This window comes from Paramormyrops kingsleyae, chromosome 25 (genome assembly GCF_048594095.1).
Source record: "Paramormyrops kingsleyae isolate MSU_618 chromosome 25, PKINGS_0.4, whole genome shotgun sequence".
In the NCBI taxonomy this organism is placed as follows: Eukaryota; Metazoa; Chordata; class Actinopteri; order Osteoglossiformes; family Mormyridae; genus Paramormyrops; species Paramormyrops kingsleyae.
The window spans coordinates 32,891,752-32,914,417 of NC_132821.1; the positions used below are offsets into that span (position 1 = coordinate 32,891,752).

General features: G+C 45.3%; 2 protein-coding genes across 14 annotated transcripts; both read right to left on the reverse strand.

The window, feature by feature from the left end:
• Positions 1-1,183: 1,183 nt before the first annotated feature.
• On the reverse strand, positions 1,184-8,697 carry asmt2 (acetylserotonin O-methyltransferase 2). 13 transcript variants are annotated; one of them, XM_023812452.2, is made up of 9 exons: positions 8,674-8,697; positions 6,825-6,916; positions 6,518-6,692; positions 5,087-5,216; positions 4,663-4,731; positions 3,836-3,954; positions 3,548-3,685; positions 2,807-2,929; positions 1,184-1,710 (listed from the first exon to the last, which is right to left on the reverse strand). In XM_023812452.2, exons 2-9 carry the CDS (start codon positions 6,903-6,905, stop codon positions 1,499-1,501), a joined length of 1,047 nt encoding a protein of 348 aa, XP_023668220.2. In that variant the 5' UTR covers positions 6,906-6,916; positions 8,674-8,697; the 3' UTR covers positions 1,184-1,498. The 13 variants fall into 13 exon arrangements, with proteins under 13 accessions (XP_023668220.2, XP_023668215.2, XP_023668212.2 ...); XM_023812447.2 differs by having other exon boundaries at positions 6,825-6,971; positions 8,674-8,692; XM_023812444.2 differs by having other exon boundaries at positions 6,825-7,006; positions 8,633-8,685.
• A 6,927-nt stretch (positions 8,698-15,624) lies between these two features.
• Positions 15,625-22,197, reverse strand: pgrmc2 (progesterone receptor membrane component 2). Its single transcript, XM_023812524.2, has 3 exons — positions 21,791-22,197; positions 18,772-18,927; positions 15,625-17,141 (listed from the first exon to the last, which is right to left on the reverse strand). The coding sequence occupies exons 1-3, from the start codon at positions 22,134-22,136 to the stop codon at positions 17,044-17,046; spliced, it is 600 nt and encodes a 199-aa protein (XP_023668292.1). The 5' UTR covers positions 22,137-22,197; the 3' UTR covers positions 15,625-17,043.
• Between the last annotated feature and the right edge of the window lie 469 nt (positions 22,198-22,666).

The window sequence follows — 22,666 nt, forward strand, 5'->3', positions numbered from 1 at the left end:
ACGGCCCCGTTGCGTGTGCGTTACTGATGCGTGCGATCATTAAATAACCTCTTTTTGTGTGCAGCTCTGCATGCATGTAATATGTTGGGTATATTTAATATGGACATTAAAGACTGGTGTATTGTGGTAATTTATCAGGTGTCCAATTACGAAAATTCTATTTTATTGCCTGTCAAAAACGAAATAGGCAAATATACTGCTTCTGTGCCGCCGGAGCCCTGTTTTTTTTATGTGGGGCGGGGGGGGCACTCCGGGTGGGGTGGCTCCGTCACGCGGGCTCCTGCAGCTCAGCGCTATCTCCGTGCCCATACTATGCGCTACCCTTATCAGGACTTCTGTGGTTCGGATCTATCGGCCTATTTTAAATTATTAGCCAGAGAATTATATAAAACTGTTTTTAATGTGGTTCTTGCTCTTATCGCAAAACTGATGCCCTTTCTGGGCTTGGGGCTGGTGATTAAAAATAGTCCCCTACGCTGAATATAATATGAGATATTTTGGCGTCTGGAATCGCATGATATCCGTATTCCATATTTTAATTAATTACCTATTTGTTGACTGAAAATATTTCCCCCCAAGCATATTTCTTTTGTTCAAAACATTTATTTTTACAGCGCTAAATGCCTTTGTTGTAACCCCTGAGGCTTATTTTACATTCTTATTTTTAATTATTCTACTTAATATACTGTACATCATGTAGCCTAGTTTATACTGTAGATCATATACTACAGCTTAGATAGAATTTAAACATGAAAATTGTATTTAATCCTGGTGTGTTTTGTAATTACCCGTCTTAAGTCATTCTTCAGGCATGGCTGCAGTATGTTGCCGTTATAAACCAAAACTCATTATGGCTGTTTTGTATGTTGCCCAAACCCCACGTGCGACTGCAGCCTCTTGATCGATTCATGTCTGGCATTTCAAATGGGTGGCATTTCAGTGGAAAACAAGTAATTAAACTGAAATTATTCTTAAATGATATTTTCCTGTTTTCCATTTTGAGCAGCTAATGTTCCACGAATGTGTGAATTACCAATGACCATTTTCATAAAGGACATATGTGCCTTATGATAAGGGACATTATGAGAAAAAAGTCTGATTCAGTATTCCTGCGTAATGCACTTTAAGTCAGAAAATTCTCGCAAAAACACTCAGTCCTTTAACAAAATACTTCACCAGTAGCTCATCTTTGTTCCGGTTTATTTCTCAGCTGGTGTTCATACTGAGACACAGTTTTCTTAGATCCTTTTTTAACATACTGGACTGCAGGGTTTAGCAAACATGAAATCCTCACGTCAATAGAAAGGTGTGGCCACAGTAACCAATAGCCCCTGGGGAACTGTCCCAGGAAATTATGGGATGGGGTAAATCCCAGAGGCCCTGGAATAGCCTCTGGAGTCGTTGAGACGCCCCCCATTCCTTTCTAAGAGAGTATGGATAAGCCCACTTTCATGGTAAATCAACTGGGGCCCAGTGCCTACAACACATAACTGGAGACTCATTTGGTCCCCAGTATGGCATCGTACGACTTTCCTGTCCTGTGCACCTGGACGTTGCGGAAGCCTGCAGCAGACAGCAGGTGGCGATAGTGAGACGGGGGGCACTCTCTCCCCTGCGTCTGCACCATCATGTTGAGGGAGAAGATCTGCGCTGTAATGGGGCCTCTTCTGTTCTCAAACAGCAGGGCCTCGACGATCAGGACTCCCCCACCTGTGAAGAGCGCATGTAATCACCAAGGGCAGAACCTTCCCACCCCCTGCCTGCAAAGCACCAACAGACACCAAGAATATGAAGAGGAACCCTAACGAAGTCTGCATACCTAGAACGTCAGTTTCCCCTGCTTGGGCATGACACACGCACTGTTAAACAGTCCATGGGCAGCAGGTACAGACTGCACATCCATTTTCTCAAAAGCTACGGGCACAAGGCAGGGAACAAGCCAGGGTGGGGGGCAATAACCCAGTACAGGGGCACATTCACACACACATGCACACCTATGGGCAACTTGGTAACTCCAATCAACCTCAGCATTGCCTATGGGCAACTTGGTAACTCCAATCAACCTCAGCATGCAGTGCTAACCACTGCATCACCATATCACCCCAGAGTGCACGCTGGTATATACAGCTCTGGAAAAAATTAAGAGACCACAGTAAAATTTTCAGTTTCACTCATTTCTCAATTTGTATGTTTCTGTGTTAAATACACATTTTTTGTAACCTCCAACCTGGCATCTCATTGATGAAGGGCTTCTTCCTTGCTGTATGGGACTTCAGTCCTGCTTCTAGGAGCCTGATACGAACTGTCCTAGCAGTGCACTTCACACCTGCACTTAATGTTTCCCATTATTTTTGAAGGTCACTTGAGGTCATCTTCCAATTCATGAGAAACTACCAGATAAGTTAACGGTCATCTCTGGTATTAGAAAGTCTCTTCTACTCTCTACCTGGCTGGTTTCTGGTGGTTCCCAGTGTCTCCTGCTTCACCTTGTGTACTGCTGTCTTAGAAACTTTGAGCCTGGAAGCAGCCCGCCTTGCAGTGTCGCCTTCTGCCAGCAGAACCACGATTAAACCAGGATTTTAAAATGCAGATAAAAAAAAAAATTATAATATAGAGTGGTCTCTTCATTTTTTCCAGAGCTGCATTATCCTGGATGCTCCCTCGCAACAATATACCTAGTTGGTGACACATTGGGTAGCACTGTTGACTCAGGCCTCCAGGGTTGTGGGTTTGAATCCCATTTCCACTTTCTGCGTGCCCTTTTCTCCAGAGTACCCTGCGACTGGAAGATGTACGGAGCACACACCCGGCCTGCAGCTCCGGTGGACCTTCTGCAGCAGCTGAAGAGCCTTTCCCTCTTTCCAGTCGTGGATAATCCGTGCCAGGATGTACAGGTCTGATGGCGGAATCTCTCCGGAGAAGAAGTCACCTGCATTGAAGAGGAGGAGGAGGTCACCAGGCAGGGTGAGGGGCGGAGCGTGTTGGCCTGTCTCGTGTCATTTCGGAGCGGTTTTCACTCGTGTTAGAATCATCATAGATTAGCGGTACTCAAATGACTGTCATCCAGACCGAGATCTGGACCATGTCTGGATAAATTTACTGAACCCCCCCCCCCCACCACACACTTCATGTGACTTGGACAAAAGTAATTGTTGTCATAGATCAATGGCAAAATTTTACTTAACCAATGGTAATTTATAGATTCTGACTGACTGACTTAAAGGTTTACCTTCAAACAGATGGAACAGGTGGGATTCAAACCTCAGCAGTATGGAAGATGGGTAGACTAATAATAGTAATAATAATAATAATAATAATAATAAACTTTTTGAGCTTGCAAAACTGCTAATTATTTTCTTAGCAGGGCTGTCTGAGTTTCATACAAAAATGAAAAACAATTCGAGTGACTGACTCAAGCGCTTTAACTGCAACCATATATAACTGCTTCACTTTCATCACTCCTTCCAAGCATGACACACTGTGGCACGGCGCCCGTAGATTCACCATGCTGGTGATTTTCCGCAACAATGAGCGGGATAAAGCTCACCTTCCACAAAGCGGATGGTGTCGTCCGTCTGTGAAAAGTGCTGCTTGGCCGCTTGCACTACCCTGGGCACATCCAGCACGGATACGTCGGCCGAGGGGTATTCCCGGGACAGCTCCCGAGCTAAGGCCCCCCCGCAGCCTGCAGACACACCCAGGAAAGCCCCCACCCACCCCAAGCCCAACTTTTAACACACTCACCAAAAGGAAGACTAGTCTATATTGTCTCTCACTGACTATGGATGAAATCAAGTTTAAAAAAATGAAAAAACACAAATCAGAGTCCTCGTACCTCCAAGGTCGACAACCGTTTTAAAGGGCGAAAGGTCGAATGCGGTCACTACATCATGCCCATCGATGGCCCAGGTAGAGTTCATTAGGCCCATGAACTTCAGCATCTCTTCATCGGACCTGCAATGAAGAGAGAGCCTCCTAAATATGGATGTCTATGGAATCAGTCCGCAGACGGGGCAGAGTGGAGCCCAGGAGCCAAGCCCTTTGTAAACAAAGAAATACTTTCAGTTGAAGTATTTTTGTTACGACTTTCAGACGTTTCACCAATCGGGCAAAAGTGTTGTAGTAACGTCTCTAGAAGGAGACTGAATGACTGGGGAATTTCAGAGGGCTGTAAGTGTGAGTTACAGCCCGCAGTAGCTGCAGATTATCATGGGGGGGCTCAAGGAAAGCCAGAGTGAGGCCCCCCAGTTACATTTATGTGTCAAGTGGATTCTTTTATCCTTGCTCAAGGGTCCAACAGTGACATCGCTCCGCCCACCGCAGGATCCGAACCCGTGACCTTCCCATCATGGCCACAGCATCCTAACCAGTGGTGGACAGTTCAGGTCCAGAAGCTACAAATCCAGACCAAGATTTTGTTTCAACCACCCAGTTCTGCATAAAGGGTCACAGTCACAGAGTACTCAACTGGATGGTTGAAACAAAATCTTGGCCTGGATTTGTTCTTTCTGAACCGGAACTTTCCATCACTGGTCCTAACCAACTTAATACCACAGATATTCACTCACAGTACCTGTGGCTACTTCACAAATGTGTGCAATTCTCTGTCTGCTATTCCTTCCAAATAAATATAAATAATGATGCAAAATAACTCCAAATAACCTGTATATGGCTTTGAAAATGTCTTCGGATGGAATGCCAAAGGTTTTCTCATTCTGATTCTTCCCCTCCCTGTAAAACATACAGTGGCACACAAGAGTTAGCATGTATAATAATGTAAAATGTCTAGAGGTGGACAGTTCAAGCCCAGAAAGTAAAATCCAGACCGAGATTTTGTTTCAACCAACCAGCTGAGCATAAAGAGTCACAGTCACAGAGTACTCAGCTGGATGGCTGGAACAAAAACTCGGTCTGGATTTTTACATGTGCCTCTTAAACAAAGATATGATAAATTACATGAATAAAGTCCATGTCATCCACATTGTGACATTTAAAATTTTAAAAAGCAACATTCCTGCGTCGTGAAGAAAGCAAATCATGCCTGAGATACACCGTAATGCGGACGACCGTGCAAACTGTGTCCCACCTGATGGTCTCGGTCAGATTCCCCCAGAGCGGGTAGACGGTCTGGGAGAGGTAAACAGTCATGCCGTGGAGCGACTTGCCCCCCGTCCTGGTCAGGTAGGTGTTGGACAGCTCTGTAGTGCTGTACAGGGCTGTCAGAAAGAGCAGATTCTGCATCAGGGAGACGGAGCAGATAGGCCAGCGACAGCCCTCTGCAGGAACCTGAGCGGCCCTTAGAAATGCCCGTGGGCGTCGTCAGGCGAGATCACTCGGGGCTACAGACGAGTATTTTAACCCGAGTATTATAGCCCCGAGTATTTTAGCCCCAATGCTGATCTTCCTTCAAAAAGTCAAGCCCCCGGTAAACTTCTTTCAACAGCTAGAAACGTCCCTGTAAATGACACTTCATTAAATGCATTACCTATTATTCATTTGCAAAAAAAAAATCTGTGACTTACTGGCTTTCAGTCTTTGCTTTGTGAATGGAACAAATCTATAAAATGTAGCAACTGCAGAAGGTCACCCATTACATGCAAATTCAATCCCACACAGCACCTTATTGGGGAGGGTGTTTTGGGACATAAAGCGGGTAAAGAAATGTCCTTATTTTGTATCGAGCTGCCTTTCAGTACCTCGGTGTATGTTTACACTGTATTACAATATATTATTTTGCTGTCCAATAAATCATCTTTTTGCTGAAATGAAATTCTGCAGGTGGATTCCTTTCAACAAATGTAACTTAATTATTACTCTATTCATACATATACTTTACAACCAACGTTATTGTAAATCTGAAATGTATTACAAGGACTTTCATTCACTTGACAGGGTGAGCTGTTGTGGGTAATGGCTGGACAGAATAAAGAATATATATACATGGATTTAAGTTCATTTTCTTGACGTGAACAACTTTAAATGAATTTAAATGTTACATTTGCATGAAGTTAAAAGTTACATTTTTATGCTCAATCCCCGGACTGAATACTCAGTCGCAGTAATACAAAAATCACAGTCACGCAATACATTTCCTCCTGATTCCGCTAGAGGGCGCCTTATTCTGTCCAATAGCCACACAATGCAGAGAAATCACTCATGCAAATAAACCATTTTTTATATAAATATTGTATAGAGCTAAATAGAAAGTGAAGTTATACATGCTGTAGAGTGGTGCAACAGCAAGGAAATTTATAACATTAAATTTAAATGTATTTATAAATTTATAACATGTAAGGAAATCAACACATTTCTCTCCTTAACTGACTTAACTGACTCCTGCCAGTATGATGTCATTTTCGAAGGTGCACAGAAAACATGAGCAGCAATTATATGTGGAAAACTGAACAGCGAAAGTGTTTTTTGGCCCAAAGTGCTTCACCAAATCGCTTGTCATTTAAGGAGGCTGTAATTCTAAGCCCTGAATGGCGTCCGACCAAACAGCCGTAAATGAGCTCACCTTCACGCTCCGCGGCTTCCACCTCGAGGAGGCCAATGCCCACCAGTGCATCCAGCAGCCTCTCAGCACCGTCTGCGCTAATGCGCAGCTCCTGGGCCACAGCCTCTGCACTCAAAGGCTTCTGGGATTGCGCCAAAAGGTCAAAGACCCCCAGCTCACAGGCAGAGAAGATCACCTGTGTGTGGGACAGGACACTGCTGAGGACTATTTATATTAGTGACAATGCAAACAGTACTCCGGTCACTTATGTACGCTCATACATCAGAGTACAGCTTTAGAAATGCATGCCCCATTAATATATGCAAACCTTTGAAACTCTGAAGCCGTTGAGATACTCCAGCAGCCTGGAAGGGTAGTGCAGCTCACTCTCAGACAGACGGCCTGCCATGACAGTCAGGCCTGCAGGGCCAGAGAGAGCAGGACAGGCTGACGGTGGCTTTGATCCCAAAACTGACTGGGAAATAAAGAATGCGGGGAAACAAACAGCGGCTGCAAATTTTAAAGCGAAGAAAGGAGAAATTAAGATTTTTTAAAATGTTCTTCAAAAAAAGGAAAATAAGGTAATCCACAGGGTTGCCAACTTTGGTCAGCTGGCTGGTGTGAGACTTTCAATTTGACACAAGTGTTCACACTCATTTGCATGTGTGTAATAGTTTTATTACCTTGTATATAGTCTGTAGGGTTTGCAAACTACCCCAGCGCTTTTGATGTAGCTAATTTTAGGTTTATAATGGAATAATATAGATTTGTCGTAGGATTTCTTGTGTGTCTGAAAGCATGATTGTCACCCCAAATGCGTGAGATCTGGCTGCCCCGTGTACAGATGTTTGACCTAATATAATTTAATGAACGTAATGAAGAATAATTAAAAATATTAATTAACGTGTTAATAAACATATTAACGGGGGATGTATCAGAAATGAACTAATCTGTAAACGAATCATTGATCCTAAAGAAATCCAAAGAAACGAGTCGCCGAAAAAAGAATAATTTTCATATATAATCATTATGTTACATAAACTTCAAAATTGCAAGTATCTTCACCATCAACCTATCCACCTCCAACCACTTACTCCGTTCAGCTGTGCACGAGCGTATAGCACATTTAGTTATAACTTTTAAAATAGTCTCATTCCTGAGGTTAAGTTTTTACGATTATACGATTACGATTACAACGAGGAAAAACATGATACGAGCGATCAAACTGACATACCTTAATGTGAAAATGCAGTAAGACTTGACGTGCATTTTGATAAAGCATTTAACCCTCTTTGAATACAGATGTTAATAAAGCAAACGCGTCGTATACTTCGCACGTTTATATGATTTTAATGCAAACATTTACTTAGAGTTTGGTTTCTAAATAATTGCTGGTTAGCGCATGGTGTTAAGTTTGAAGCCCCGTGACTCACCCTCGCTGTTAGTTACAGTGCCTTTAATAAAGATCCCTGCTCACATTAATTTCTGTAAGAGACGTGTAAGTGCCTTGAAAGCTTCCAGCCGTTGTATGTTCTCATAAATATATAAGCGAGTCTGCAGCGGGCTCAGTCGCGTTGCGCGTCTCCCTCGCGATCCGGGGACGGGGGATGGCGCTCGGGGGTTTAACCACAGCCCACCAGTGTGAGGCAGTCTGATTTCTACGGTGGATCCGAGAGAGAAAAATCAAAACTGGATTAGGTAATTTTTTTCCTGCCAGGTTACAAACTATGCTTTTCTGAACCGGAAGTATAACTATATCCCGGATTAAAACTTTCGCCCAGAGGATTTTCCTGTATGCTATTAAAATCTGCGGCACGAATGGATAATAAAAAGAAACTGTCCTTTCCTGATTATGCAGGATCGGTATTTCAGTCTGATGGAAAATGAAGAAGCTTAACATTGATTACATTTTGTACAGCTGCAAACTTCGTCGGGACTGTATTGGTACCCAGTCCTTGAGTATAATCAACAATATTGCCCTTGTTAACATTAAAATGCATAAGCTGTGTTGAAGAAAACGTTATGAAATGATCGGGAATATTTAAGGAAACTGCACATTAAAACAATCTGCCGATACTTAACTATAAATAAGCGTCTTCTATTTTGTATTTCTCCATTTTGAAGTGAATTGAATACCTGGTAATTTTCTATTTAGAATATATACAAGTAGGACGTACACTGCTGTTAGTAGTGTTGTGGTTTCATTATTCACTGCCAGGATTCGTGTTGAATTGTCGCTGGGGTTAAACTCAGCAGTGCTGCCTAATTGGCCGATACGTACTACAGACGTTGAGAGCAGCCTGTGCTTGCAATTAGTTTTTTAACAAAGCTCTTCTCGAGATAACGAGAACCAATTAGAGAGCCAGTCCAACAGTGGTGCTGGCATGGTCTCCGGGAGCCCATCTGACTTGCCAGAAGATCGGCCTCAGTGGACTTGATGTATTCCTAGTTCATAGGGGTGCTCCACTCCGTCTTACCAATGGCACTTATTCCTCAAGGGCCAGTTTGACAGCTAGGCTGCCCCGGCTGCCAGTGCTGTAGTTTCGCTCTGCGTGGGACAGTCGATGTGAAAAGGAATCCTAAGAATGAAATCTATGGATATATATACAGTGTAGAGAGAGACTTTTCGTTTAAATATCACAGTATCAAAACTTGCGGTGCGTGATTGATTCACCGTTTGGACAAAAGCGTTGGGACACCAGCCTGTCCAACATCTCACTCTGAATCAAAGGGCATTAATATGAAGTAGACTGACCCGTAGTTGCTATACTAGCTTGTGCTCTTCTGGGACGGCTTTCCATAACATGCTGGTGGGATCTGCTGCGATTCAGGTTGGGTACCGATGTTGGGTGATCAGATCCCTCTCTGTGAGCTTGTGTGGCCCCCACCTCACAGATGAACTCGCTCCCAGACGTTTACGTTTCACAATCACTTCGCTTGCGGCTGAGAAGAGCAGCTCTAGTAGGACAGATATGTTGAGATCCATCTTGTTGGAAAGTGTCCAGTGGTGTTCAATGATGGTGCCAGGCGGACTGACCCCTTCTGTATGACCCCCCCCCCCCCAGCCCACCCCATTCTGTTGCCATTGATGCTGCAGATTACATGGCTGTCTGCTTAATTATCCACCTGTATGTCAGCAGTGGCCAAATCCAGTAATTACTACGGGGGTCCCAATACTTTCGTCTTGTGGTAGAAAAATGATAAATCCCGTAGTATAACGGCCAGTGAAGCCACTTAGAATAAATCTCCGGACCTCTGACTTGGTGAGCAAAGTGATCTCCTTCATTCCAGCAATCCAGCACAGTGCTTCTCTCACACTCTGGCACCAGGTACCCCGAGCACCAGGAGAACCAGCTGATAAACCATCATTCTCAGTTCCAGATAAGGACTTCTAAGTCCTGATTGGTCACAAAACACCAACAAACCAAGCTCAAACGTATAACAAACACAATTCTCCTGCTCTATTGGTTCACCTTGGTAGCAAGGTAACATCCATCCATCTTGCTCAATTTACCAGAACACGCCTCGACTGCTAGGCTCCTACCTGAGATATGGATATAGATATTGTTTATATGACATTGAATCACTGTAAATATTTGGTTGTCCTTTGATTCATGATTAATGCTTTGACGTATTGCCATTGAATCAATGCAAATACATGGTTAACATATGATTAATATGATTATCGTAACAATTACTTATACATTCATACTATTGCATAACATATTGTGTATGGCCTACTGCGACTACTTTATAACTATAACTCTTTGTGCACCAGTTGGGGTAGCTTCGAATCCCTTCCTGCAGCCGGTTTCTCCCCCCCAATCCTTACTCCGCTGTTCATCTCTCCAAGGTCTGATATCTTTTCAGGGTCTGCGGAACCAATTGCAGGCAGCTATCACGAAGCGAGGACACACAGTATTCAAAACAACCTCTTCTTGCCTAAAGCCTAAGACATAACAGTCCCGATATGCCTCTCCTCCGAGGCCTACCAATGTCCAATTTTACTTCCACAGTCTATATAGTGTAACAGTTTGGGGGTGATCATTTTCTGTTCCAGCAACATGGTTTGGCAAATCTGGGACGGTCACATGAGTAAAATAAATGATCAGAGACACACTGAAGTTACATAGATACAGATCAGCTACTTATTGCAATTCTATGGCGGAAGCGGTACTTCCCGCGCAATCGCTTGTGCTGCTTATATAATGACTTGTATGTAGCTATAGGGTTGCACAGGTTAGCAGTTAATGTCTTCTTGCATGCACACACTGAATCATTCAATCACACTGCATGAGCACACATTCATGCGTCTATAAACCGTGTTTCAGAGCAAAATGACACCGAAAGGGAGAGAGAATGCAGAGAAAGGGGGGAAAAGACAGTGAGTACAGGAAAGAGAGGGAAGAAAGAAAGACAGGAGAAGAAGGAGGCTCAACCAGTGGAGTGAGAGCTGAATGAAAGGTGCCGTAGAAGAGTGCTGGCTAAGGCAGGACATGTTGCCTGGTTGAGGTTTTTAGCAGAAGCCTGGAATGTGCCTGAAGCAGCTCTTCAGCAATGGGTAAGAGGCATCAGGGACCACAGACAAAAGATCAGGACGTGAGTGTTTCATTCCTCCAGCGGATGAGGGAGTCCTTGTGGACCTCATCAAGGAACTCAGGGAAACTGGCTTCAACAAAACCGTTGTTGCAAAGTGGTTCTGTGATTATGAGGCCGTCGTTCGGGGCCCTGGCCTGGACAACCTTCCTGATCACGTTCATAATTGTGACGAAACGCACATTCTCGGGATCGCTTCGTATCTCAGACGTATCTCAGTACGAGATGTGTCCAACCAAGAGAAGCATATGTGGTCATGGATCACCCTGAAGTTGGCTCTCCGTGTTTTGAAATTACTGGTGGTGAAAAAGGAGAGATAACCCCCCATCTGGCAGGTTTAAATGCTGTTGGTGGCAAAGGCCTTGAATTAATTATACTCAAGGGCAAATGACTGAAGGCAAAATGGGTCCCTGCATGTCCACCAAACACTACAGTGAAGATGTCTGCTATAGGATAGATGATTAATGATTGTTGAATGGGGAAGACACTTAATTTCACACCTTCCAAAGGATGATCCATGACCACATATGCTACTCGCTCACACGACACATTGTTTACAGCTGACAGAGAGGACCCCTTTCTAAAGGCTGGTAATGGGAGCCTTTACCAGAAAGAGGGGAGGACAATGGGGTTTTTTTGTTGCCCGTGTTTGCAGAGGTGTGGGAGAAGGCCTCTACTGCTGGCTTTCAAGCTGGCTTTGAACCATGCACTGGTTCAACTATGCACTGATCAACAAGAACTTAAAAAATACATGTTTGTTGGGGGAGCAGCTCTGTGGGTTGGGACTCAGAAGGTTGTTGGTTCATATCCCTGATTCGGCAGAGTGATCCCACCATTGGTCCCTTGAGCAAGACCCTTAACCCCAATTGCCCCAGGGACTGACTGACCCTACTGTCTCCTCCTTCCATGAGGTGGCCTCCTGGGATGCTTTTCCAGCTCCTGAAGGAGGTCCCACATATGGGCTCATTGGCCGCTTTTCCTTCACTCTCTGGTCAAACTCCTCCAAAACCATTTCTGCTGTGTTTAGGTCAGGTGGCCCGGGTCATGTGATCGACAGTCGCTCTCCATTGCAGGCGGTTTGGTGTCTCCAAACTTTTGACTGGCACTGTATGTTATGCTATAATATTCCCACAAATCTTGGCGTTCCTTAGAGACCCGAGGAGAACAGGCATCACAAAATGGGATCTGGCTGTAGCAAATAAATTTCACCAGTTAATCTCTTGTTGTTCACGTCATGTACTCCTGTACATTTTTTAATATGATGACTCTTTGGATGATTCATCATTTCTTACTTTAAATCTACCACTTTGAGGACATGACATTTGAATTTCTCCTATTTTGGATCTTTTGTGAACAAAGGTCCATGCAGATAATGGTGAGCAACACCGTGATGTAGAAAGACAATGAGATTAAATCCAGATTCAACTTTACTGTTATCTTCTGTTCTTTAAATGGAGCCCACAGGTTTGGAGGAACATCTCATCCGAGTCCTTGGGGCCATCAGTCAGCTGACTGACTGGTTAGACCCATTGACTAATGAGAGATGCATGCTGAACTTGATGGCTTGAAGTTCTTTGGTCCTTATATTAGGTTATAATCCTGCTGTGTTGTTTGCAGACTCAGATGTAATCACTCACGGATGACTTAAGCATCTACCCAAGAGTTCTAGATGTGTGGCGAGGCACAGAATATCATGTGGACGTCCTCTTCTCCAGGCTTTCCAGTGCTATTCCAGAAGGATCCCCTCCACCAGATACAAAGAATATAAACAGAGTAAGAGAATATAGTTTATCAGTTAGGCTCTATTCACTTTGATGTGAAGAGAGCTAAAGACAATCAGACAATTCAGTGACACTGTTACTCCCATGTAACAGCTGGATTTGCCCGTGGAATTTAGCTTTGACATAGTCAACTTCATAAGAAACTAAAGTTCATCAGACTTAGGTGGGTTAGTGCTCTACAAATATATCTAATAAGTTGGCCATTTAGCCAGATCCAAGGCCTTGTTCTGATCCATCCGTGTAGAGAATGGAAGTTTTAGGTTGTAGTTGGTACATTTGCATTGGAAAGAGTATGAATTTGACACTAAGTGTTCTTTCACGTATGACACTGGATGATTCTCCACAGCACTGCACAAAACTGGTGTTAGAAGAGAGATGGAGACCTTTAATCTGGCTGCATGCTTCAGACGAAATCAGCGTCGTTTTAGTAATGTGATGTTGATTGACAGGTGATCACTGCGGTCACCATTTTGGCGCATCCCCTGTGCAGGGTCCCCAAGGCAAACTACTTCCCGTTTGTTCTGATCCCGCCCACTGTCCACGATTGGCTGATATAAATGACGCCCCGGGGGGTTGGTCAGCAGGACTAATTATGCAGTTACCAGCACGCTTTGATATATTCTATATTTAAGCAGTGTAGATTCATGCATTTATCTTGATAGTAAAAGTCGTAACCGTTTATTATTTGCCGAGGAATGCGCATTTCATTGGCGTGTAACTGTGTCATTGTTGGCTTTCCTGTCTGTGCCACTGCTAGTATGAAACCAATACTCGCTGTTAATAAAGACAGCAACTTCCATTTTAAAAGATGTTTCATCTCCTTTATTAAAATGACTTACCACAATACATTTATTTGCCCTTGGGTCTGCTGCCTCTAAAACACTGTGCCTTCTAGGGTGGGCACGACATAGAACGAACAAGGTGGCATCGTTGTTTTAAGGTGGCGACGGATTGTTCTCCTCGACATGTTTGACTTTTGTTTTGTCTGGACGTTGTTTGAATTACATGCCCACTTTTAGTGACATCAGGGAGCCAAGTGACAGAGGTTCGAGACAGAAGCTGTGTTATGCCGTCCTGCAGGTTTGGAATATGCCTCGAACTGGCAGGAGTTTCACAAACAAAAGACACTGTGGAAAGAAACCTCCACCACAGTGGTCCCAAATAGTCCCAAACCTCCACCACAGGCCTAAATTCAGCCTTTATGAGACACAGACAGGAAGCCGTTCTGAGGGGGATGCTGCCCGCCCACTACTGAGACCCTTCTGCAGAGCAAAGCTGGATTCGCCTCATCTGTTGGCCTGACAGGTGTTGAAAGAAATTTACCAGGCCCTGCCTGTAGGCCAGATGCCAAAGATTATTTAACACCCCATAATGGAAATATGCAGATTTAGGGGATGCTGCAATCTGCAGGTTTACATTGGCTTGTTAAAGCTACAAGCAAAATTGGCCGACATTGGTGCTTTAACAGCAAGATCATGAAAACAAACAGTCCCATCTTGTTTAAGGGGCCCTGTTATGCTTTTCCCTTCCCTTTAGTGTGTTATGTAGCTTTATGTGCAAATAAACTGCAAAGTCTTAAGGCCCAAAGTACACGCCAAAGGGAGTAACTCTCACCACAGAAACCATTCTTCTCTAACCTGCCTGAAACGTCTTGTTGGAATTCCAGCCCATACTTCCGTGGCATGGTGAGGTCACCTTGTAACACAATCCTTATTGGCTGCCTACCTGCAAGGACCTGCCTACTGGAGCAGAACGTATAGGGCAAGCTGACCAATCAGAGCACAGTAGGCTACTCAGGGGTGGGGCTTAAAGCTCTAATGGAGCATCTCAAACAGTTACAGACAACGTAGAGACGTACAGTATGAGAAAAATGAATTTGGAACATCGAAGCATGCAAGTCTATTCTAGATCACAAAAAATTAAATTATGAAGTGACAATGAGCATATTAGGGCCCCTTTAAACCCTGATTTATGGGTTTCAAATCAATCACAAACTGATGGGCAGCCGCTTCTGAATGTTCCCAGACGACTGTGGTAGCACTGTGTTAAATAGACCAAAATTCAACTAAAAATGAGAGGCTACTGAATTTCAAGGTATGAACTATTTGTGGATAATATACTAAATAAAATTCTCCGCAAATGTCCCAGATTTGAGCTTGTTTAAAAATTGTATCCCTACCATACTGCCTATGGCTGGTAGCAACAATTCATTTTATTTTTCACATGGGGAAACACGCATATTTCAGTTACAGGTAGAAATAACCAGATCATGGCCTATAATGAATGGCTGTCTTCTTCCTGAGTAGACTAAATGAACGGTATTTGGTACCACAAAACTGGGTAACTTTAGGTAACACAAGTCCAGTCCATAGTGCATGCTGAATTTTGCTTTTTTAATTTATTGACTATAACTCACTTTTTCACCATTTACTTCATTTTGAAAATAGAACATCTACGGATTCATTCAGTTAACCAAGCGTTCAGTCATTTAAATATTCAACTTAAAAACAGCACATTGAAACGTGACAGTAAACCGATTTGGACTTCGCTTCCTGCCCACGAGCGCATACGCACACAGATAGGCACACAACTGATCACATGTTCACGTCCAGGAATGTGACCAGCTGCCTCGCACAATTCTGTTCCATCCCCCCCCCCACCACCACCCAAGAAGCTGGAAAACTTAAAATGACTCACCAAAAGAACCTTTACTAAGATATTTTCCTACAGACATCAAACTGACAAGAGGGCTTAATATCCAAACTGTTTATTATGCATGAACATCATCCCTTCCTCCACACATACACACACACACACGCACGCACACACACATACACACACACATACACACCCGACACTTAAATACAAGGAGTTGGAGTTGAGCACAGGCCCACCGCTGTTGCACATGCTTTTAATAAAATGGTACGTTTATTTACAGGTTCCTGGGCCTCCTGCTCACCTATGACCCTCGGACATCCCCACACCTTAAAAGAAGCACACAGAAATAAAGATAAAACGAGGAGAACCTACGTAAAGCATGGGATTTTGGCCAATACGACACCGTAGTATGGATCTCATTAACTACTTAAATATGGCAGTAACACTGAATATAGACTGTACAGACTATATACAAATCGGTGACACAGAAAAGCCATCCAGCCTTGTAGACTGACAAGAGCACAGCTTGAGTCTGATGAGCACAGGGATGACCCTTTGCAACGAGAATGTCAAGGGGAATCGCTTTAATCCCATTTTTCTTCTTAGTGATCCAGGTTTTAGTAGGAAAAAACTGAAATAAGGCACAATTAATACTTTGATCGTTTTGGGGATGACGGACTTCCAGCTGACAAGCGTGGCGTGTAGACAGGTGATGCAGAACAGCCGAGTGAACGCGGTCTCCTAAGATGTGCTGAACCTGTGAGCTTCCCTTTACATTACAGATCAGGATCTCAGCATTTAGTGAATCAGAACACCTGAGCAGTACCATCCTACCCCACTAAGCACGACTGCACGGTGATGAGCTGAAAGACCTCTAGTGAACACTGGCCTGTGTGTGGGCACTCTTGCGAATACAAACAGACACACAGGTTTAAAAAAAAAAAAAAAAACAAAACCAAAAAACACACAACTGCATTATGTCTCTAGGGGGCAACAACACACTCCCCCAAGCCTGAGATGACGGTTTCCACCCCAGAGATGTTTGGGAAGCTTAGCAAATGACAAACAAGAGCCAATTATTGTGCGAGGTGCCAATGACAGGGAACCCCCCCCCCCCAATGTTTGGGACCATCTCCCAGCAACCTCCGACAGCCCAGGACCAGTCCAACGCTTTTGTGACCCGTGACAGACACGAAGAAGAAATGCTACTCCATAAGAAAAAGAAAAGAAAAAAAAACACAAAAAAAAGAGAAACAAAAAAGGAGACATTTTCAATAATCTCAATAATTAAAACCCCAAACCGGCCCCCCTCCCCCCCCCCCACCGCAGCGGGGGTACGACCAGAGCAGTTTCAGCTCGGGGGTCGTGTCCAGAGGCCCGCAGCATCATGGGAGGGGGTGGGGGCAAGAGGAAAGTGGGTAAGGAGGGGGAGGATGAAGAGGGCGCGGCGGGGCTGGGCGGGGCCAGGCGGCTGCAGCTGTCACAGGCGGGAGCTTTGGTGGTGAGCGCGCTCTAGTCGTGCTTGGCGTGATCCTTGATGTCCTCCTCGTCCGTGTACTCAGACGGCTCATCTCCAGGCTTCAGCAGCCGGCCCACGTAGTCGTACTTATCTGCGGAGCCAGCAGAGGGAGACATTCAGCACGAGACTGGCTCGGCCGCCAGCTAACTGGAGGTCGCACTTCTCGTTCAGCGGCCTGGCACTACCGCATTTTAAGTACAATGTATAAGATCTAGCATAACCCAGAAATTAGACAGCTCCACCCACCGAAGATCAAGGAAAAATTTTAATCTCATTTAGAGGAATACAGGCGTGAAGGAAAGTCGTTTCTCCAGGGAGGCGCTGAAGGTTATTATTAATCCACAGTGTTACATTTGGAAACTTTCTGCCAAACAACTTTTAACTGATTTTAAATATCCTGTGTTTACTACAAAATTACTAACAAACTTTCTTCTTTCAGGGAAGATGATGAAGTTTTGGGAACAATCATACAACAGCACTAGGCTGGGCGATTAATTGAATTTTAAATGTCATGATTTTGGCTTCCAATGATTATCAAAACAAAACAAACAGATAAAAACCATTATTGTGCCTCATTTCGTTTTGCATTGATGCTCCCGTTTTGTCGTGTTATCAATCCACTTTCTACTTCCTTTTTATTTGTTTCTCAGCTGAATTATATCTAAAGTTCAAGGGAATCCTCAGGTAAGATATTTCCAAAATCATTGAGTAATCGCATTAAATAATCGTGATCTCGGTATTGACCAAAATAATCACGATTTTCGCCATAATCGAGCAGCCCCACAACACTGTGACGGGCTGACTATATTAAAGTTCGACCTTGGCGCTGTTGCCCTTCTAAACCTCATGGGGGAAGCTGACCAGCTGTGCATCTGTGGACTCATCAGTCACTGGGGGCACATGATGCATTATCAGCGGTTTCTATGTGCATATCAGCAGCGTGCTAAAGAATATTGTTCAAGCTGATGCCTCTTTTTGTAGGGGGGAGCATCGGTTTTGGGGTGATCCACCCCAACAGTATTAACACAGGTCATCACCACAGGTCATCACCACGTCTGGCCCTTTCCCCAGTTGGCCCTCAGCCTTGAGACCAACGTCCCCTTCAGCTGACACTCTCTAAAAGCCTGGACATACTTCTCTGCACGCAGACTGCGAGTGTATCTGCATGTGTAATCCGGACACAAAACCGGTCATACCGCCTATTTTACATAGACGAAAATGAAGTCGGACCACATGTCTGTAACATTGAGCTTCTTTACACAGATACTCTTGTGTTTTTGTGGTTGAGGACCAGGATGTACACAACATCAGTGGAGAGAAGGGAGTGTGCAGAGGAGTATGAGCGGGCAGTTTCTCTGCGACGCCCTCAACCTTTGGTGCCGGAACCTTACACAAGCGCTGCGTGAAGGCAGACCAACCAAAACTCACGTGCACGTGACGCATGGGACACATGCTTTCAGTCAGCGGAGGAGATTCATCGTAACAATCTCATCGCGACTCTCTGGAGCCACATCTGAGCCTGACTGTCTACCTCAGTTGTCCTTTAATGATCCCTGACAATGTCAATATATACATGGAGGAGGGGCATGCAATAAATCCTGAGCTCACACTCACCCTCCCCCTAAATATGGAATGACAGGCAGCTGGTTCGCTGCAATAGTCAGACATCAGCCAGAGCTGGGTTTTCAATCCCATAAACCCTCACATGCACTCAGACTTACCCATGAACTGCATCTCCCACTCGCGCACGCTCTCCATCTGCACGGCGTTCAGATCTGACAGGTCATCGTACTCGTCCCTCAGTGCGTCCTTCTCCAAGCAAAAGGTGGCCAGGCCCCTGGAGGCATCTCTACCCGCGAAGATCCCATACGGGCCGTCTGTAAAGGGGGGGGAGGGGGGACAGTTAGCCAGAAAGATCACACAGGACAGAGGTCAGCCAGTAAGGGTGGATGTAGCTGCTGGGGCAACACTTTCAGATGGGGGTGACTTTTAAAGCACAGCCACAGGGAACTATATCTGCTTTGAGAGCCAAGGCAGCCGCAACGCTACCAGGTGACGGAGGATGATCGATAAACATTTCCCAACAGGCATATGTGTAGACACCCCAAAGCCAAACATGCCTACTCCACACTGGGCCTTTCTGCAGGATACAAGAGCCGCAAACCAGACTACTCCCTTGACAGCCATCCAGCAGCAGCTCAGAGTTCCCTTTAGGGTTGGGGGAGGACGGGGGGCACAGTGGGATTGAGACAGCAACTGATTGACCAATCACTTCACAGAGGATCTTTGTACTGTAATAATTCTCACCAATCAAAGGACCCCTGGGCACATGCCAGCTGAGGGAAACGGCAGAGACTCCCAGGAAGGGTGGACGAACAGCTATGCCACAGACAGAGAACAGCAGAGACTCCCAGGAAGGGTGGGCGAACAGCTATGCCACAGACAGAGAACGGCAGAGAGGTTTGGCATCTCAGAGACCAAAGCAATGTTGTCTTTCTATCGCAAGGCTCTGTAACAGCACTTAAGCATAGCAATGGCACAGAAATGCCCAGAACAGGCACTCCAGAACAGCTGTCGGCCCCCTCTCATAGCCCCGCCCCTGTCCCCTCCAGCCCCGCCCTCCAGCGCCACCCCCCCACATGATAGCAGCATAGTGCTGACTTGCTGTGGGTTTTATTTTGTCACCCGCCGCTCCTTAGATCAGTGGCCATTTATGTAGCACCAAAGCAGGGCTGGACATTTCTGTCCCATAAGGACACGCACTCCCTAGACAGCGGACTCCTGGCTCGTACCCCGGAGTCGACCAGCAGAAAACAGACGCTCATCGGGATGAAGGTAATTCACAACACTTACAGCAGGCAGATGAGCCTGTAAAATACAGCAAAATCTTTAGCGAAAGTCTTAAACGTTACTTAAACATTAAACCAAAGTGAAGCTAAGGGGTGACAATCAAAACACAGTTATTTCACTATCAAGTCTGGATAAAACAGCAGCAAATGATAATCAGGCATTACACAAGACATCCGCAAAGTTGCTCAGGTTCTGGTTATGCATTAAACTGCTTCTCAAAGATAAACCTTCATGTAATCAGCAGGACCACTGAACACATGAGTCTGGGCAAAAAAAATGTAGGAACGTGCAGCAGCACTGAGCCAACAGACTCACAGCCAGCTGGACGTAAACTATGAGGAAATAAAACTGAGAGGTGGTTTCAGGTGCACGGGCTCACACACCAACTCAGGGTTACATCCCCCCGCAAAGGTCTATCTAGAGGAAATTCTCTTTATTTTTGAAGACAAAAAAATGGCATTAAGTAAAACAAGTTTCAAGTTGTACCCATTACATACACAATCATACACGGTATTATTGTGCAGTGGAATGCTTCTCCACTTACTTCCTGCATTGTGCTTAAGGAAGTACGCAAAACAATATAAAAGGAGTAAGTAAGAAAACAGCAATAAACTATCAAAAGCAAACCAAGACAAAAATACTACATGCCGAAAATTTTGGGGGGTTAGGAGAAAAGGATGAGAGCTACGTCCACCCACCAGCTCAGAAAAAGCTGCCACGTTTCGGCCAAAGATCGACGGAGCAGTTACCACAAAGCCACAGGACGCACCATCGGTCAGCTACCCCAAACCGTCACCTTTACCTGCCATTCCTACTCGGCATGCTCCCACAATCCTACTCCTACTATAACTGCCTTACAAATATGCGTCACCACTTAACAGCACAATCAACTGCCATCACGTTCACCTCTCTGTTGCTTAACCTTAAGCCCTCTGGGCGACCACGTGAGAAAGGGCGCTGCAGGAAAAGTATAAATAATCCAATTTTATATTTAAAAAAATCAGCTGATCAGTGAACGCGTTTCATTGCCCAATGCCAGACAGGTGAAACAGCGCGGCCGTGTTTTGCTGGATGAAAGAAACAGACACAAACACTGGATCTTTTAAGGGTCCAGCTGAGAGCAGGAGGCGTCTGGGAGTGTGTGGAAAGACTCGTGAGCAAGACGAGTTTGGCCTGAAGCACTGGGTGCATAGAACCGTTCCTCCCTTAGCAAGAGTAAAGACGAGCATATTGCCTGAACCAAATGGAAGCAAGGAGACTTCTAGTCTTGCCTGTACATGGAGTAAACATTGCAGTTTGGAAGGTCAGACTAATGAGCTCATTATACGCTTTATTCGGCGATCTGATCGGAATTAAACACGTATACACAGTAGATATACCGACCTTCTGCGTTCACATACACCCCTTTCACACCGAATTCCGATAGCTCCATGTGGATCCAAGACTGAACTAGTTGATCATTGGCCACCATCTGTTTTTCTGCAGAGAAAGGCGAGCTACCGAAAAACAACTGGGCTTTACTAATCAGCCAAACGGTAAAACCATGGGAGATCTGGACACGCCGATCCGTGAAGTTTGGACGGCGAAAGGGGCTGCTGTCTGGGCTGTGTGATATACACGCAGGGAGCCACTGCTTTCAAAACCAACAAGGAAATAAGCATGAAGCAAAACCAGCTCCCCACGTCTGATTCAAGTGCCGTCCAGCGCCAGAAAACCCGCCATTACCCGGGCAGCGCAAGGACAGCAGGGGAAGTGCAGGGGTACCGCCGCGAAAAGAGCGCCAGCGGAGCTTCTTTTTTGTTTTTAGCTGCACGGCTAACAGGCTAACCATGCAGCCACGTCGGGACGCCAGCGGGGATCAGATCTTCCACGGCCGGGGAATACCCTTACCTGGTCCATAAAATTTTTTCCCGCTGGTCACGTCAAAGACCTTCATGTTAACTGCCATTAGGATCCGCGGGTTCTGGATGCCGTCGTATTCCGCCAGCTGCTGCAAAGTGAAATCCCGTCTTCTCATCTTGGGGAGAGGCGAGGCCTCACCTCCCTCGGCCGCGTCCGAGCCCATCCGCCTCCCCCATCGCCGGTAGACCGCGTAGCAGAGCACAGCCACTAACACTAAAACCGTGATATCAAGCAGCATCCCAGCTAGTCCGAGGCCCGCTTCTGTCTCGTCCGTTGTCCCCTGCCCGCCTGCGGTGTCGGCTGCCGCACTCCTACCCTCCCCATCGTCCGCCATACTGCACGTTAGCGCCTACCCACAACGCTCCCGCCCAAAGTGACGTAGCGCGACGGCGATTGGTCCGTGCTGTCAGCGCGCTGCGTTAAATGGGGACGGGGGAAGCAGGGGCTTCGAAGCCCGTGGTGGGTGGGGCTAAAGGCACTTGTTAATCATCCACACAATCACTCATTGGTTAGTCTATCGATTCCCATTGGACTAAACTGGGACGTGATTGACAGCACAAAGTAATCCCGCCCACCGCGGGCTTCGAAACCTCTGTCTCACGTTATTGGATCTAAACTGATAACCCAGCAGCCTGTTATCTCAGTAAAGTAATCATCATATGAGAAAAATGGTTCTGCCTTTGTGTGGAAAAATCATATTATTCAAATAATATTCTGGAGGACGGCCGTAAAGTTACGAGACTGCAGTATATATGGCTTCTGCCTGACAATTATCTGTGTCACGATATTTATTTGTTTAACAGGAACTCGAGATGTTGGAGAGATTGGAGATAAATCTGCCGCCTCGACCGCATATCACATCTG

Bases quoted from the DNA above. Each gene is read 5' to 3' on its own strand.
- pgrmc2 (XM_023812524.2), bottom strand. From the start codon at position 22,136: ATGGCGGACGATGGGGAGGGTAGGAGTGCGGCAGCCGACACCGCAGGC. The intron at 18,928-21,790 runs GTAAGGGTATTC...CCCCCTTTACAG, and splicing joins GAAAAAATTTTATGGACCAG to ACGGCCCGTATGGGATCTTC. The intron at 17,142-18,771 runs GTAAGTCTGAGT...CTGGCTCCGCAG, and splicing joins GTGGGAGATGCAGTTCATGG to ATAAGTACGACTACGTGGGC.
- asmt2 (XM_023812439.2), bottom strand. From the start codon at position 7,778: ATGCTTTATCAAAATGCACGTCAAGTCTTACTGCATTTTCACATTAAG. The intron at 6,972-7,730 runs GTATGTCAGTTT...TTTATTTCCCAG, and splicing joins TACTGCATTTTCACATTAAG to TCAGTTTTGGGATCAAAGCC. The intron at 3,686-3,835 runs GTACGAGGACTC...GTGTGTCTGCAG, and splicing joins AACGGTTGTCGACCTTGGAG to GCTGCGGGGGGGCCTTAGCT.